The 16,291-nt window shown below is 41.7% G+C and overlaps 1 protein-coding gene across 1 annotated transcript; it reads right to left on the bottom strand.

The window, feature by feature from the left end:
- Positions 1-850: 850 nt before the first annotated feature.
- prodhb (proline dehydrogenase (oxidase) 1b) lies at positions 851-14,567 on the bottom strand. The gene is made up of 14 exons (XM_085786285.1): positions 14,105-14,567; positions 12,860-13,041; positions 9,627-9,661; positions 9,386-9,538; positions 8,037-8,101; positions 7,824-7,940; positions 7,582-7,655; positions 7,027-7,108; positions 6,530-6,622; positions 5,909-6,055; positions 4,468-4,643; positions 3,439-3,537; positions 3,199-3,287; positions 851-2,148 (listed from the first exon to the last, which is right to left on the bottom strand). Exons 1-14 carry the CDS (start codon positions 14,525-14,527, stop codon positions 1,958-1,960), a joined length of 1,926 nt encoding a protein of 641 aa, XP_085642411.1. The 5' UTR covers positions 14,528-14,567; the 3' UTR covers positions 851-1,957.
- Between the last annotated feature and the right edge of the window lie 1,724 nt (positions 14,568-16,291).

Raw genomic sequence — 16,291 nt, 5'->3', positions numbered from 1 at the left:
AATCAGCGGCCTGTCACAGTGCTTTGAAATGCGCCGGGCTGCCGTGTGGTCTTGGTGAAAAGCACAAAGTCAAGGGCACAGTTAAACAAACAATCGGGAGACGTCAAAACGTGTGTGCGGTAAAGTAGCCCAGAGAAATCGGTTACGTATATGCCATCCTTCACGTCCCGGCGTTAATACAATGTCAACATTCATTCCATAAAGTAAATTAGCCTCGGCTGACTCTATTACGTGCCTGCGTTTGAATGTGGGCAGAAGTGTTGATAAGTCTCAGAGAATATGCTGAGCCCATGCTGGCACCGGACTGACTTTTTTGGAGCTTGTGTGGAATTTTTTCCACACTATAATGTGTCCTCTAAATCATCTTCGCAGCTGAAGCTAACCAGGAAAACTCCAGTGTCGTGTAAGAAGGGATTTGTTGGCAAATGTATACCCAACGGCACATCTCACATCAAAAGTCGACTTGATTCTTAATTAAACCGATAGAATACAGCAGCAGTGACAGCTCTGTGGCGCTTTGCCTCAGTAAAACTTAACAGCCACTAAAGTTTCTTCTGAGTAATGATTAATGCATCCAATTTCTGTGATCTGTACTGAGCGTAGCATCATTGGTAATTAAATGATGGTCTACGGAGCACTGACTGCTCTCATAAAATGACAAGGCCATAATTATCATGAAGCTTGGTTACCCTCTGACTCAAATACTAATTGTGTATCAATAACCAAGCTGGATATGTCACAGAATTAAAACCCAAAACAACCCAAGCTTGTACAAACAGCTCGCAGCCATAATATTCAAGTCAATATCATCAAACCCTTCTTTTAATTAAAGTCTCATGAACACTTTGGGTATTGATACAGCAACATATTTATTTATTGGAAAAATTTCACACGTCCATAAGGGCCAACAAAAATAGAAGTACCCTCTCCCAACATATTTACATTATCAAAAATAAGAATATTTATAAAACATCACAGTAGCATCAAATCAAAAGTCAACCCTCTCACCTATCATCTTGCATACAATCTGTCCTGAGAAAACAAAACAACAATCTGTCACACACGCATGCACCTGTATTAAAAAGAGATTCACCCGCTGAATACTCAACACTCGCTCGTAACACCTCAGTGACCAAGAATATAGCTTCCTCCGGTAAATACAATATCACTCAACAGTAGCACTCTGAGAAGAATTGGGATGTGCTGTGAGGAACCATTTATTCTTTCTCACAGATTCATAAACAGGCCATCTTTTTTCAAACTGGCAAAACAACCTCAACAACACCGCACACAAATATATGTTACAGAGAGGTCTCCACGGGATACTGTGGCGGCTTTCCGAGAGTCAAAAATAATAATATAGGCGGGGAATATTGATGTTTCCTTTACTGCCATTTAAATCAAGCCTGTTATTTTTATTATTGCTGTCCTTCTCCAAGATAAACAGGGTGATAAAAACAGATGTCTGCCCCAGTCCCGTTGACATTTTAGGGAGTCCTTTTGGAGTAGTAAAGATGTCCACTTGATGGATACCAGAGCTCTGTAGACAATGGGAAGACGAAGTGGGGAATGCTTATGGATGCAGAGGGAGATGAGGAAGGGAAGAAATAGAAAGAGCATGGGCAGTGCATGTAAGTAAGTAAAAAAAAAAAAAAAAAAGGTAGAGGTGAGGGTGGGAAACATCAGTCAAGAACAGTATGGGGGAACAGGAAATGCAGAAAAACAGCCGTGGGATGACAGACAAAGAGTGACATGCAGAAACGGTCCGTCAGCAAGAAAACCCTGGGACAGGGGGAGAACAGGAGATACACATCCAGGGAGTGCTGTACTGAGGGGGAGATGGAACAGACAGCCACAGCAGCAGCTGTCAACCAGACAGATATGAAGGAGGAGGGGGAAAAAAAAAACACTCGGCACGTTGACACACTCTCTTCGCTGTCTCCTTCGCTGCGTTTTTTCAGTACGCTGGTCTGTAGAGAAGATCCCCAGAGGCGAGTCTGCGTTTCAGCTCCTTCCACAGCAGCTCCCTCTCCTTCTGGGCGCCCTTCATGAAGCCTCTGTTCTCCTGGGCTCTCCGAGACAGGTAGGGCATCACCTCATTGACCGGCCCATAGGGGACGTACTTATAGACAGGGAAGCCGGCCTGAGCTGGGGGTGGAGAGAGGATGGGATGGGATTGGATGCAACAAAAGGGAAAAAAAACACACAAAAAAAGGTCTTAGAGGACTGAGAAGAATGGCATAGATGAGGAGGATAAACAGATACATCAGACAGGGTGCAATTCCTCAACGAAACAACCGAGGAGATTTCATCATGAGTGATTGCTACAACCCGTCTAATTAAGCAGGTTTTCAGCATACGCAGAGACATGCTCATTTTTCTCTATTTGAATTAGAAGAGCTGCTGTTGTCTGTCACTCAGTCTCACATCCTGTGGCTGCTCCGTCAGGGCTTACTCTTTTCTCTGTCTTTCCTTTTTAAAAAAACAAAAAACTAATCCACAGTTACTCAGAAGGCAACAAAACACGATAAAACAAAACAAAGTCATGAAAACAACACCCTGCACCACAGCATATCTGGAAATTAAGTCATGAAAACTTGAGTAGAGCATCTTTAAAAACCCATCTGTGTAGTGAGCAGAAAAGGAAAAAATAAAGATGTCAACTCTCACTCTTCTGTATTTCATAAAAACTTCATTGTTTCAGGTTTCTTAGGCTGCTGCGTCCCCGGAGAAAACAACAAAGAAACATATGTGTCTGTTTACATCAGTGCTGGTCAAGGCTGTTTCAGGTTCAGCCTCACATTGACAGAGAGCTGCCTGCTGCTGCCACGTCTGTCTTTGACTGACAAACAAAGTGGTGAGAGCCGGCAGCAGCACTTCGTTAAGACAGCTCGTCAATACTGAGGTGTCTCGGTTCATATGTCACGTTACAGGCCTCAGACTGACATGTGCACTCTGTGTGGTGTGTGTGTGTCTGTCTGTGTGTGATGCACCTGTGTAACTCAGCGGTATTAGGAGGAGACGCAGCTGGGAGTTCAGATAGAGGAGGATGGCAAACACTGACTCTGCAGAGGCTGCAGTGAAACTGTCAAATCAACAGCTTTGTGCAGGGGGCAGGAGAGATCAGTGCCTCGTCATTGTCGGGCGGTTTGTGTGCGACAGTGTGTGAGAGTGTGTGTCAGTGTGGTGTTTTCTCACCCAATGGGAAACTGATCTGATCACACATGCCCAGGAGTTGACCGAAGTACACCTTGTTCTCTGTGGGAAAGAGACCCAGCTCATTCATTCTGAATGAGGGACAGAGACAGAGAGGGGAGGGGAGGGGGAGGCGGAGAGGGACACATATATAAATAACTTTGTTTATCCAGAGCCTGCGCTGTATTAAAAAAAAATCAATTGTGTTTTCAACCGTCTGCTTTGATAGGATTGAAGCCGTACCTCTGTAAGGTGTGTTTCACTGTGTCTTCATTATGGGAAGCGACCATTACGTTGGCATTTCTGTTGAGTGCAATCTCATCCAGCACATAATCCAGACACCTACACAGCCACACACAGGGAGGAACTGTTGTCTGTCTGATGGAAAATACCACAATTGCTCTCTGCTAAACTACGGGCTGTAAAATTTAAAACTCTATATGTTTCAGTACATTGTGTGCATAACGCGGCATGCATAATTCTCACTACTCATCCATACAAATCTTCCTCATTAGCATGATTCATTGTGCGATGCAGAACTACCTCTGCACAACAAAACAGTAAAATTATCCTTAAACACTGTAGAACCAATGCATTCTGGGAGGCCATCTGTAATCTGTTTTCCTGCTGGTGTAGCAGTGGTAATATGCATGTACTTAAACACCATCAGGCTGAATCGTACCTCACGCTGTGTCCGTCCTATGTTGATGTTTACCTCAAAATCCAATCGAATGCTTGAGGAGTTTGGCCTTTTCTGCTGTTTTTGTGCAAAAAACATATTGATCTCCACAGGTTGATTTCTTTTTGAGCTTGCCTTAATCCGGGAATGTCAGAAAACGGTTACAACACAGCACCCCCGGAGAGAGCTGGATGGGTTTCAGTAACTTGCACAAGAGCAACTCAACAGGGTGGAAGCTCGCTGCTGACACAACACGATAAAGCCGTAAATACTCAAACTGAAGGACCACTTTCCTAAATTTAAAATAGCTGTGGATTTGTACCTATAAAGTGGGCAGTTTAAATCTGTGAACCACATGGGGGAATTGGAGTGGCACAAGTGGAAATAGTGGTTTTGCCTGGATTTGTTTTTTGTGCAAAAAGCTCAAGTCTAAATTGTCTGCTATCTTAATAGAAAACAGTTCCAGCCGTCACGATAAAGAAATGAGAGCCTGGCTTGGCAAAAAAAAAGAGATCAAACATTTCAAAGTGCAGGTTTGGAGGTTTGGATGGTTGTCAGCAGCTAACAAGGCAGAAACAAGCCTTGGCTCCCACCTGTGGTACATTCTGTTGGTCGACTCATAATCAGGGTTAATAGGGTCCTCGTAACCGATCTCATTGGCCCGCTCTCGCTCCTGATACATGTAGGCCCCGCGCACCAGCTTGGCAGCAAAATACCAGCCCTCCCGCCGTGACAGCTCCACGTCCATGGTCACATTGTCGTAGGCCTCCTGCAGAACAAGCAGATGAGACAATTCAGTTTTCAGAAAAAGGTCAGTCTTTCTGTTTATTAGGATTAGTAGGTCCTGTTGGTGCTGTTTTCCTAGTGTGGTCCCTTTCCTCTTGTGCTTGCTTGTCCCCAATGTTTATGTGTGTGTATGTGTTAGTGGGTGCGGCCACTCCACTTCCCACCTGTCTCCTTCCGCACCTGATATTCATCTTGCCATCGACACCACATGCCGCTGCTGTATAAAAAGACCAGTCAGCACACGTTTTTTTTTTTTTTTTGCCAGATGCTTGGGTCACCCACAGCGGTGCCTTGCTACTTTACTTTCGCCTGCAACTTTGCCCCTTCTCCATCATCCTGCCCAAACTTCTGTGCCTCCTCTCCCCCATCCTTTTCCACTGCTCTACTTCCCATTTTTGGGTTAGAAATAATAATAAAAAAAACGATTTCACCTTCAACCCTGGGATCTGCAGGTCCTGGATCAGAGATTCCTTACAGCTTCGAGTTCGGACGCAGAATTGAGCAATTTATCACATTTCCATTCTTACTAACTACCGCAGATCTAACTTGTCAGCTATTACAGAGCCTAATGAGGTGATAAAACACAATACAGTTAAATTATTCTTATCATGTCAGCCTATCTATTCTACCTGACCACGATTGCCTGCGAGCAAAAAAAAAAAAAAGACACTCTGGGACGCAAAGTCAGAGTGATCTTGTAAAACCATCGATGGGTCTCAATTAGTCAAACAGGATTGTGCTGACATCACTCTGTGGTTGTGTTTCTACATAAATTACTCTCATGGGGGATGGAGGGGGGGGGGCTGATTCTGATATGAGCAACATCAGCAACGTATCATTAACTACAGCAGCTAATTGTGACAAAGTGGGGCCTACAGTGTGCCTGTTATTATTCTATTACTTAAACGTGTCATTTTTTATTTCACGATAACACTGTATGTTATCTGATACGAATATAGCGAGGCCACGTCCTTTAAATAGCATTTGCAAAAAGAATGATTGACACTCCACTGCAACTTAGACAGCGTTTCAGTCGGAAGAGCAAATTGAAAATAAAAGTAAAGCACTACATTTCTGACCAACACCGTGTAATGTGATTGCAGAAGTTACACAGTATATAACAGTGTGGTCTTAATCCAGAGAGTTACAGCTGCATACTGTGATTGCATGATGTGTGTGTGTCTGTGTGTGTGTGCAGTCAGCAGTGACAGACTGGAACATCTGGTAGTTATTTCCAGCTGTTCTTACCTTCAGGTAGCACTGGTATGTGTTGAAAATGACAGGCTTCTCTCTGTTGTAGATCCTCTGCATTTCCACCGTCAGTCTGTTGATGGCTGGCTGGAGGTAGGTCTGCTCCGCATCCACCATCAAGCGAACGCCGTTCTCCAGGGCATGCTGGGACGAGGAAGAGCTCATTAATTTGGTATAAATCACGTAATCACGGCGCTTGTTAATCCAAAGTTTCATTAAATATAGCTGAATGAATGAAACTCTTTTTAACTAAACAAATGTGATCAGTGCTTTTATCCACACATACATGCTGATTTTTGAAATCCATATTAAAACTAGAGAATACATTTCCTAAAGGAAATACGGGTGAATGCTGAAAGAATAAATTATTGAAAACAATGCTGCATTAAGTGAAGAAATTGCTGAATCAATCATGAAAATAACACAATAGCTTACACTATTCAGAATGAATATATATACATATTGATAACTGTGTGTATACTGTAACATGCCAGCATGTTGATAAACTTGTCCCACAGTATGCGCTTGATTCTTGCTGATTAAACACAAATGTATTTGCTATGTACTAATTAGGCCTGCAGTAATCATTCCTCATGTTGGTAGTTGGTGTGATATTACCTTGGCTAAGATCTCCATACGCTGTAATATCCTCTTCAGTTGTTCCTCCTCCTCTGCAGTGAACTTCTCCAGCAGAGGCTCCAGCTCACCTTGCTGAGCAAAATCCCCAGGAGAAAATATACAGCATGAGATGCTAATGAACCCGGTATCACACAGCATGAAACCTGTCAGTGTTTCTTATTATATTCGCCCTTCAGCCGTCTTCAGTCCAAGGTCAAACAGATACGTCGAGGCCAACGTGCACAAAGTTTGTAGAGCCAATAATTAGCCAGTATCTACATTCATGCAGCATCACTGCTATGCGGTTAACTTCCCTGCCAGTGTTGTAAATTAAATACATAACATTTTTGGGGGAAAAAATCAACCAGCAAGTCGGTTGTCATCTCCATCAAGGGAGTTTGGGTCTTGAATCATATTTAAAGATTAAGTGTGTTTTTTTGCTGGCTGCATTTTTCATCTGGGTTATTGCCGCTGTCTGTCAGTGTTATGCGACTGACCTTTACATTCGGGACAACCAGGAGGTCTGATGTCTTTGTCCTGTCATCTATGAGGCTGTTCCAGTCGAGCATGTCGATGCTCCTGTCAGGGCAGAGGACAGACAGGTGGTGTGGCAACAGCATATCAGTGATTCTAAAATATTATTAGTATTATCTTGTTTTAAGGAAATGCGCTGGCATAGAAAAATAACTTCAGTATAACATGATAGTTTTCCTTACTTATAAAAACAATCAGAGGTGTTCTATCTCTATTGTCACTAATTACCGTATGCAGAAAAATTACTTCATATTTTAAATAACAACTATGATAATGAGCGATAACAAGAACAGATACGATAAAATATGTGCTTTGTTGTTGTTTTGCATGTTGATACAAAGGTGGTGATTTAATGGTGTTATTCAATAATGTCAAGTGTAACTACAGCAAAAAACATCTAAATCCATTAGGACACTATTTTATTGGATTAATTTTCCTCTAAAATGCATTGAATATAAAACATCAGCTCATTTGCGACACTCATGTTGTCCTGTGTATATTCCTGTGCTCTTTCTTACCCTGGTGTTTCCTCCTTCCTGCCAGTGAACCAGCCATGGTAGTCGCCTTTTGCACCCGCTTTGGTCAAGAATTCCTACATAGATATATAAAGATCTGAGCACTGCACTTCACGCGCACTGTAGTAACAGCTGTAGCAATGTACTCATACTGTGCATGTCATAGAAGTGCACTGTATATGATGTATCACTGTAATTAAACATCAGCAGCATAAAACTAGAGGACAGGGGGGAGAGAAAGCTACCTGAAGTTGTGTCAGCTCCAGCCGCTGCTCTAAGGCTTCCATGCCGTCTTTCTCCTGCTGTGACGCCAGGAAGGTGAAAAATCGCTGCCATTTCACCAGGATCTCTGAGAACTGGAGCTTTTTTTTTTGTATGTATATAAAAGCACAATGTTAGTGTATTCTACCGTGTCAGCAGGAGAATCTGTGAGCTTTTAATCAGGCCTCGGTGCCTACCAGAAACTCAGGTCGTCCTAGAGCAGTCATTTTGATTGCAGAGAAACCATCCATTGAACTCCCACCTACAGGATTATCATGACAGTAGATGCATGTTGGAGTAATGAGATTAGAATATTTAAAAATAGCCTATAATAAAATAATAATCTTTTTTTTACATAGCAATTGTTTCACAAAAAGTTTTTAAAAACATTCAGGTCTCAGAGGAGAGACACCAGATGGGCCCAATAAGACTGGGGTTTGTATCCAGTCAGAGCTATAATATAAGGCCATATGGCTAGTATGTTGCCTGGGTCAACAAAAGAAGACGAGTTTATTATTATTACCAAGCTGATGTCAAAGTCCAATACATTTTCTGTTTTCTCGCCTCCTCAAATTCATTCTCCATAGGATTTTTTTTATATTCTGCAGAGAAAAGAAATACCACACCAATCCTGATCGAGCCCCATGTTTTGAAATATAATTTGCCCGGGTCGTCTCAAAGCTGTAGGAGGAACAGTGAACTGAAATTTGAAGCTGAAGCTGAATAATGAAAGGAAGAAGAAAGAAGGAACACAGAGGATAACAGTGCCTTGGAGCGTTAGCCCCATGGTATTAATTAAAGACTTTCACAAAGCAGTTTTTAAGATGTGACTTAAAAGCAGTAACAGGTTCAGCAGGTAAACTGTTCCCCAGTTTAGGTTCTTGGTCTGCAAATGCTCGATTAGTAGCAAGACATGTTCTGGGATCGAGCAGCAGAGCGCTGCCTGCAGATCTGAGGAGATGGCCAAACTCATAAGGGATTAAAAAGGTCCTTGATGTAGTTTGTAGGTGGATAATGCAAGGCTTTGATTAAATACAAATACAAAAAGTAATAGGTGGCCAGCGGAGGAAGGCTAAGACTGGGGTAACTCGTTTTCTAGAGACCATGAGGATTCCTGTAACTGCATTTTTCAAGTAATTGCAGTCCCTACAGTAATCTAGCTGAGAAAAAAAAACACGGAGGACCCATGTGAATCATTAAAATATAAATCAATTTGAGGTGCAGGAAACATGAGTGGACTTCTTTCTTCACCTGGTCGTTAAAATTGAGTCAAAAAAAAAGGACACACATGATTTCTAGCTGTAGACATAAACAAACAAGGCTCCGAGTTGACTAACAATACTACCAGAAGAGCCAAGTGATGCGAACATGAGGATCTCTGTCTTGTCGCCATTCATTTGAGAAAATTTGGAGAAATCCAGCTCAAAATATCAGCGAGACAGAGCATGAGCTGGATGAAGCTGCCAGATATAAACCAGCATAGAGCTGACAGACGCATTGTAGACATGTTCTGTATAATAGATGTAGTTTACTCCCTGTTTATTACCAGATGCTTTGATGCATTTGATGAAGGTTTCCATATGCTGGTCACATTTGGCCTCATCAGCATGGAGATACGTGTGGGCTGCTGCGGTCACTCCCCCACCGTGGTCCCCAAACTGTTTATGTGCTTTATGTTTTGTCTCTCCGAGGTCCGTGCCTGAAGGTGAAAGCATATTTGTATGCTTATTACTTATAATTACATCATATACTGTACCCACAAATGGGAACAAAACAAGGCAGCTTACCTATGCTCTCTTTCTCTGCAGTGGCTGCACATGAGCTGCAATAGAAGAAGAAATGCAAGAGGATAAAGTGAATGAGTGTGCGCTGACTTTGGGAAATATTAAGATGTGTTTGTTGCATCATGATTACGGCAAAACGTCAAAACATTTTGAGAGTTCAATTTGGGAACTAATAGTTTGTTTTGTGAAAATGTTGGCCTTGTGGCAGCGGGATGCCAGAGGCTGTCTCTGTGTGTAGTGACGCTATACATGCTGAACTGTCCCGCTGTCAGCCTGCTGACCCTACACAGAGGGCAGCTGTAGCTTCACTCCACACTTGACATACCCCGGCCCACCCCCCTTCATCACGACGCACTGGGATCTCGTGTAACTATCAGATGACTGAGCAGGAAGCATGCGGGTCACCAGAGACCTCAGCAGGTTTCAAAGCCGGGAAAAACAAAGACAGTTATCTTCTTTGAACATTACATTTGTCAGACACTTTGACTGTAGAAATGAAGTGTGACAAAGCTGCAATGTCGTAAACACATTCTACTTATTTGCATATTCTCTTTTAATCTAAAATGTCAAATCGTCATTCAGGCAGAGGACACCTAACTGTTTTGATATTCAAATGACATTTAAAGTAATGTATATATGTATATATTCTATATATATATGTTAAAGTTAGGGGGACAATTTACAGCACGCACATGCCAGTGTCTTATGAAAAGCCCATAATTTCTGAGATTTAAAGGGACAACTAGAAGTTTTGGAAAGCAAAGTGTTTTCACACTACATTTCCCATGAGCCTCCGCACGCACGGTGAAATTCTTGGACTGGCGCAAGATGGACAAACTCTTGAAAGCATTTGCCAAGAATGTTTTCATTAATCAAGAACATAAACGATGTCAACTAGTGATCCGGTGGCATTATTCCCATGACCCGCCGGGCAGCGTCTGGGAAACCAAAACCAGGAAATGCTGGGCGACTCGACCACTAAATAATAATATCAAAATAACTATAAAGACAAAACAATATATTTATCGAAAATGGGCCATAATGTAGATTCATCCACATTAATATGAGACTCTTTTAAAACCAAAAGCAAATTCCTCGGGGTCTCTTTAAAATACTGGTCTGAAAAAAACATATTACAAAATGATAAGACTTTATGCTCTGGGAACATGTGATGGCTTCATAAATAATGAAATAGCTGTGAACATTTTTCATCAATAATGAAAAGAATCATGAGTTGGAATTGATCCAAAGAAGAAAGAAGGAAACCAATCTCACAGTTTTGAGTTGTATTGAATAGCTTGTGTTAATAACCCTGTTGTTAAAGCCTCCAGTGAGATTAGTATCAGGTATACACATGACATGAATTTTATTCCAGCTATTTTCTGTGTGTGTGACACTGCCAGGAATTACAATCAGGCCTGAAACTGTGATTTAAAAGATAATAAATAACCCATTATATTTGGTAATGAATTTGACTACCAGCACAAAATATTAGTTATTGACAGCTTTGTTACAGCAGTGTCAGAACCAGCATTAAAAAGCATTAATCAAGTATTATGGCCTATGAATCTGAAAGCTGGGACTGGTGAGTATAATGTTCTCAGTATCTCAAAGCCAGGCCTCTGTTCCTTATGTCTTCTTTCTGTTGCAAGGAACTGACTAATGTTGTTGTTGCTATCTTGACAGATCATTGGAGTGCCTGTCAAACCCTGCTGTCTGAGATCAAGCTGACTTAATATGCCTTGTCCTCCACCCTCCAGGTTTGAAGGTGTATGTTCGGCAAACAAAGGCTTTCTAGGCTGAGGTCTGATGCCTCTTTTGATGTTTCTGAGCAGGCAACTCTGAGACAAAGTAGATAAAAAAGCTGAACGCTGATATCTTGTTACTGGTGATATTGTAGAAAAAAAGAGAAAAAAAAACCTACACTGAGCTAAGGTACAAGAAGGGTCAAAAAAGTCATAGCAAAGGGCTTGGCTGGGAGCTTTATCGCATTTCAAAATGTGATAACGCTACAGTAATAGAGGATGTTCTGTCTGGCATAAGGTGACATTGCAGTCGGCTGTCACTCTGTGTCTGCAGACGGATACGTTAATATACTGCCTAACAGCTTTGTTTATTTACTGCATCTGGCCTGTATATAGAAACAGAGCGGTTCTGTGGTGTGTAAAAGGTTAAGGAGGTTATTTAAGGCTGGGTTTTATACTTTTGCTAAGTAAATCTGACAAGTGCACTTTTTTCACATCAATGAAATGGACGTTAAATAAATTCACTTTGGGAAATCTTATTCGCTGGTTTGACTGTGGGCCAACTCCTAAATGGGCCAAAATGTGCAACTTTTATTTTGGACACTGAGATGTCCTAATTACTCACAATGCATGAATGCCCATAGCACAGACTTAAGTAACTTTTCCACTGCTGCTGCTGCTTGAATGAGATGAGGTCTGTACTGCCATCCAAATTTACATCAGCCCACAGATCAGATAGCCACCGCCTTGTGCTCTGCATGTGATAGGATTCCTCACATGTGAGAAAGTCCCCAGAGCCAACCAATCCAGAACAGGGGGCCACGGCCGAGCCAGCAAATCATCTTGTTATAAAAGGAGTTAACGTCCTGGGTGGTTATAAAGGTAAATCTATTTTTGGCATCAAATGAGAGGAAAGTTTTAAACTGTGCCAAACACTGACAAGGCAGGCAGCTCTTTTACATGTTAAAGGGATAGTTCAACATTTTGGCAAATTGGCCCATTGCCATAATCCCTATAGTCATAGCAGTAGGTTTGTTACCTTTAATTGTTGGTGCAAGCTATTTTTAGAACAAGTTGTTGTAGAGTTGTTTTCGAGGCAAATGCAGAGACTGCTTGCCGGAAAACTACCGGAAAACGCGCATCAGCGGTTTTGCATGAATTTAACTCGAAAACAACTCTGCCTCGCAACGTTCTGTTATTATCTCATAGCGTGGTGAATGTGCAGGTCACAACTTGTCCACCAGAGCGTTTTGGAGTTGTTGGATTGTGTATTTGATGAGTTTGATGAGGGAAACCAAGAAATCCCATGAGCCTCCATAGCGTAGCTCTGAGCAGCTCGCGGCTCTGCTCCGCCATTCTAAAAAATAGCTTGCACCGACAATTAAAGGTAACGAACCTACTGCTATGACTATAGGGATTATGGCAATGGGCTAATTTGTCAAAATGTTGAAGTAACCCTTTAAACGTATGGTAATAACAAAAGTGTCGTACTCGCTGATGTCTTCCTCAACGCTGTAGTCAAGAACAGAACCGACCCCGAAGGCCTGATTCTTCTGGATGAGCGGTCTGATGGCCTTGGAGTCCTCACCAGCTACAAACTGACCGTAAAATGTCATCTTCATGAACTGGTTGAAGGCTCTCTGGCCCATGACCTTCTTACCAAGATCCATAATCTGAACAGAAAAAGAAAGGACATTATTACCACATTAGACAGGTTTATGATAGGATATACCTAATAATCCATATGCTTAATATCATTTGAGCCTCTTTGTGTGAGTCATAATTGCCCCAGAAAATATAGGTCAGGCCATGTCTGGGCATGTTTTGAAGGCAACAGGTTTATCTATCAGACTATACTGTAGGAAAGGCGACAGGCAGCAAGTTGATCTTTGAAGAGCATAGAATTCAAATCATGCAGGCCTCTCAACTCCTCACTCTGCATTCGATCTTTCCACTTGCTGTCTCTAGTTTCCACTGACTCCATGGAGGTTACAAAGTGTGGAAAGTACATGAATGCATTGCAGCATGGACATACGGTATGGGTTAAGGTGTACGTGTCTTGTTCTTGTATATACATTATTCTACAGTAAAAGGTTACTGCCACTGTAGCCTATAGGTTACGTAACTAAGGCCGCATGCTTGGAAAAACAGATTGTAACCTGAGATGTGGGTGTTACACTTGAGCCTGAGGCACAAACAGTGTCTGTGGCTTGAAAACACAGACTCACGGCATTCAGCAGCATAAGGTCTGTTGTTCAGTCTTGGCAAAGCAAATGCAGTTTCCTTCTGAATGCAACATATTATCCCCTTTCCACATGTAGTGATATCTCTCTATCAGGAAAGCTCTACCAAAATGGCATACTGTATCATGGTCTATGTAAACATTAGGGTTATTATCAGTTACAATTCCAACTGCCATGCATTTTATGAATTTGCTCTAGGTTATAAAGTCACCAGACAACTTTTCTAGTATTTTCTGGTTCCTTTTTTTGTTCTGGCACCTGCTTTTAACCATGATGTCAACCTCCCTCTATCCTCTGTGCTGTGTGAAAATGTCACACTGGAGTAAACAAGTGCGCTAAACTTTATTATTACACGGCCATTGATTATTATTATTATTAGGCCTATTACCGAGGAGTTTAACCTGCACAACTGTGCATTAGTAAGTGTTGTCATGGTTACTGTAGGGTACAGGCTGCACTGTTAAAACTAACGTGTGATGAATGATGTAATTACCTCTTTATTTTTATCAACCAGGAAGTCATAGGAGCAGAGTTTGAAAACCACCAAACTTCTGAGCAGCTCTAATGAGTCTTTGCTCTTATAGGCCTCCTGGCTCCGGTCAAAGTCCACCACCAAAGTGCCGGTGTTGGTTCCGTCTCCCCCTCCTCCGCCGGGAGACTCCGACCGAGCCGCGTCATGTTGCCGAGCGCTGCCCCGGCTGCTGCTGTCATGGTCCGGCTGCTGCTGCTCCGTCTGCACCGGCGGGGTGGAGGTGGAGGTGGAGGAGGTGACGGTAGACCGGAGTCGTCGGCTGGAGAGTAGCCATGATTTGAGGGAAGAAGTCTCCGCCGCCGACCCTGTCCGCGTCAAAGCTGGAGCGGCTCTGACATGAAACATCAGCCTGGAAGAGGTAGAGATACACCATAGATAGACCATAATAATATGACGCTGCTGACTGACTGTCCGACCGGGGACACAGTTACTAGTGTAAACACTCCTCCGCGTGCCAAACAGTCAAATTAGCATCATTTGGTTGGTGGAGAACCTGTGACGTAAGAGTTTAGTTTCTCACTCCCTAAACTTTTTTTTTTCACTCACCTGCACAGGTGCACACACTTCTTTTTTTCTCTTTAGATAGATAGATAGATAGATAGATAGATAGATAGATAGATAGATAGATAGATAGATAGATACTTGTACAAGAATACCATAAATAAATAGGGTGTCAATGACAATAGTGCACTGAATTTACACTTTGCTTTACTTTATATACCCAACACACTTAAAATTTGAATTTATTTGTGGATAGCCCCTTGAAATGAGCAGCCATCTCATTTTAGAGGAGGTCCCACTACATTTACAGTCACGACAACAGACATAACATATAAATAGCTCTTATCCATCTGCCCCAAACCCACTCCATCGACCACATACATCAAACAACCATGACATAAATTATACAACATGGCACAATACAACAGAGCAGAGCACACATCGTATCCACTATAGAACAATACTATGACACAATACAATAAAAAACCATACCATACAATACAGCTGCCATACATACACTTTTTAAGTATGTTCTGTGCTGATACATATTTTTAAAAAGTCTTAAATTACAAATAATCTGCTCATCACACCCTTTCTATGTAAATCAGACTCAGTATTTGCCCTCACATGGCCACATTAGCAACGAGTGACTGAGTAGTAATTCACATTTTGGCATGATAATCTTCCATGCAAATTATCACATGTTTGAGTAACATCTGAGTAATTGCAGCACTCACAATTCACCCCTGCAGTAGGCTATCTTTGTCAGGCATTAATTATACATTTTAAGAGAACTTTTGCGTAATTTGTTCTACAAATAATGACATCAGACATAATTATTCTTTAAATATGTGTTAAGACATTTATAGAAGACCTGTCAAACAGCATGTGTCTCTTTTGAATGTTGCCAGTTAAGTCTGTTGGCATAATTATCACAACTTGTAAGCCTGATAATAAAATGAAATTAAAAGGTGTCATAAGATTTTGTAAAGTGTTAATGAATGACTTCATTTTGGATCTGAACTCCTCCTTAGACCCCATCTTCAAAATAGTTAGTTAATAACATATGTAGGAGAACAACATTTACAAACACTTAGCACTTTAACAATTACAAATGAACAGACCATGTCAATCGGATGTCAGTTCACATAATGCTGAATCCCTACTGATTTAGAGCTATGATGGCAGATGGTAAACCATCCAGAGGGCAGTGATGTTGAAATACTGTTGTTGTGGGTGTTTGTGGTCTTGTATTATTGTGTTTGTGATGATGCATGTGATATGGCTTCAGCATTTAACTGAGTGAGATAGGGAGTGTGGAGGCCTATATATATAGCCTTTTGAGGTGTTGTTTTGTGTGGATGTTCCAGTTCTTGATTTTGAGCATATTGTAAAAGCATGAAGAATATATGAGAATTTGATGAACAATACTTTTATGCAGCAGAAGAAGGAGATTTGGGGTGAACATGCATTGTGCAACTATCTATTAAAAAAGAGTATTGGACTGTCTGGATGTCAATCATCTATTATAATCAATAAAAAAAAAATCTGATATTTTTCTCGGACATCCTCTGCAGCAGCTGTCAGGGCTGAAGAAGAAGAAGCCTTGGAGTTGTATTTACAGGGTTTAATCCAGGAGGTGCCATA

Source organism: Trachurus japonicus, chromosome 9 (genome assembly GCF_045865225.1).
Source record: "Trachurus japonicus isolate A0001 chromosome 9, Traja_1.0".
Lineage (NCBI taxonomy): Eukaryota > Metazoa > Chordata > Actinopteri > Carangiformes > Carangidae > Trachurus > Trachurus japonicus.
Note: the sequence above shows the minus strand (reverse complement) of the source record. Positions and strands in the feature narration are given on the sequence as shown.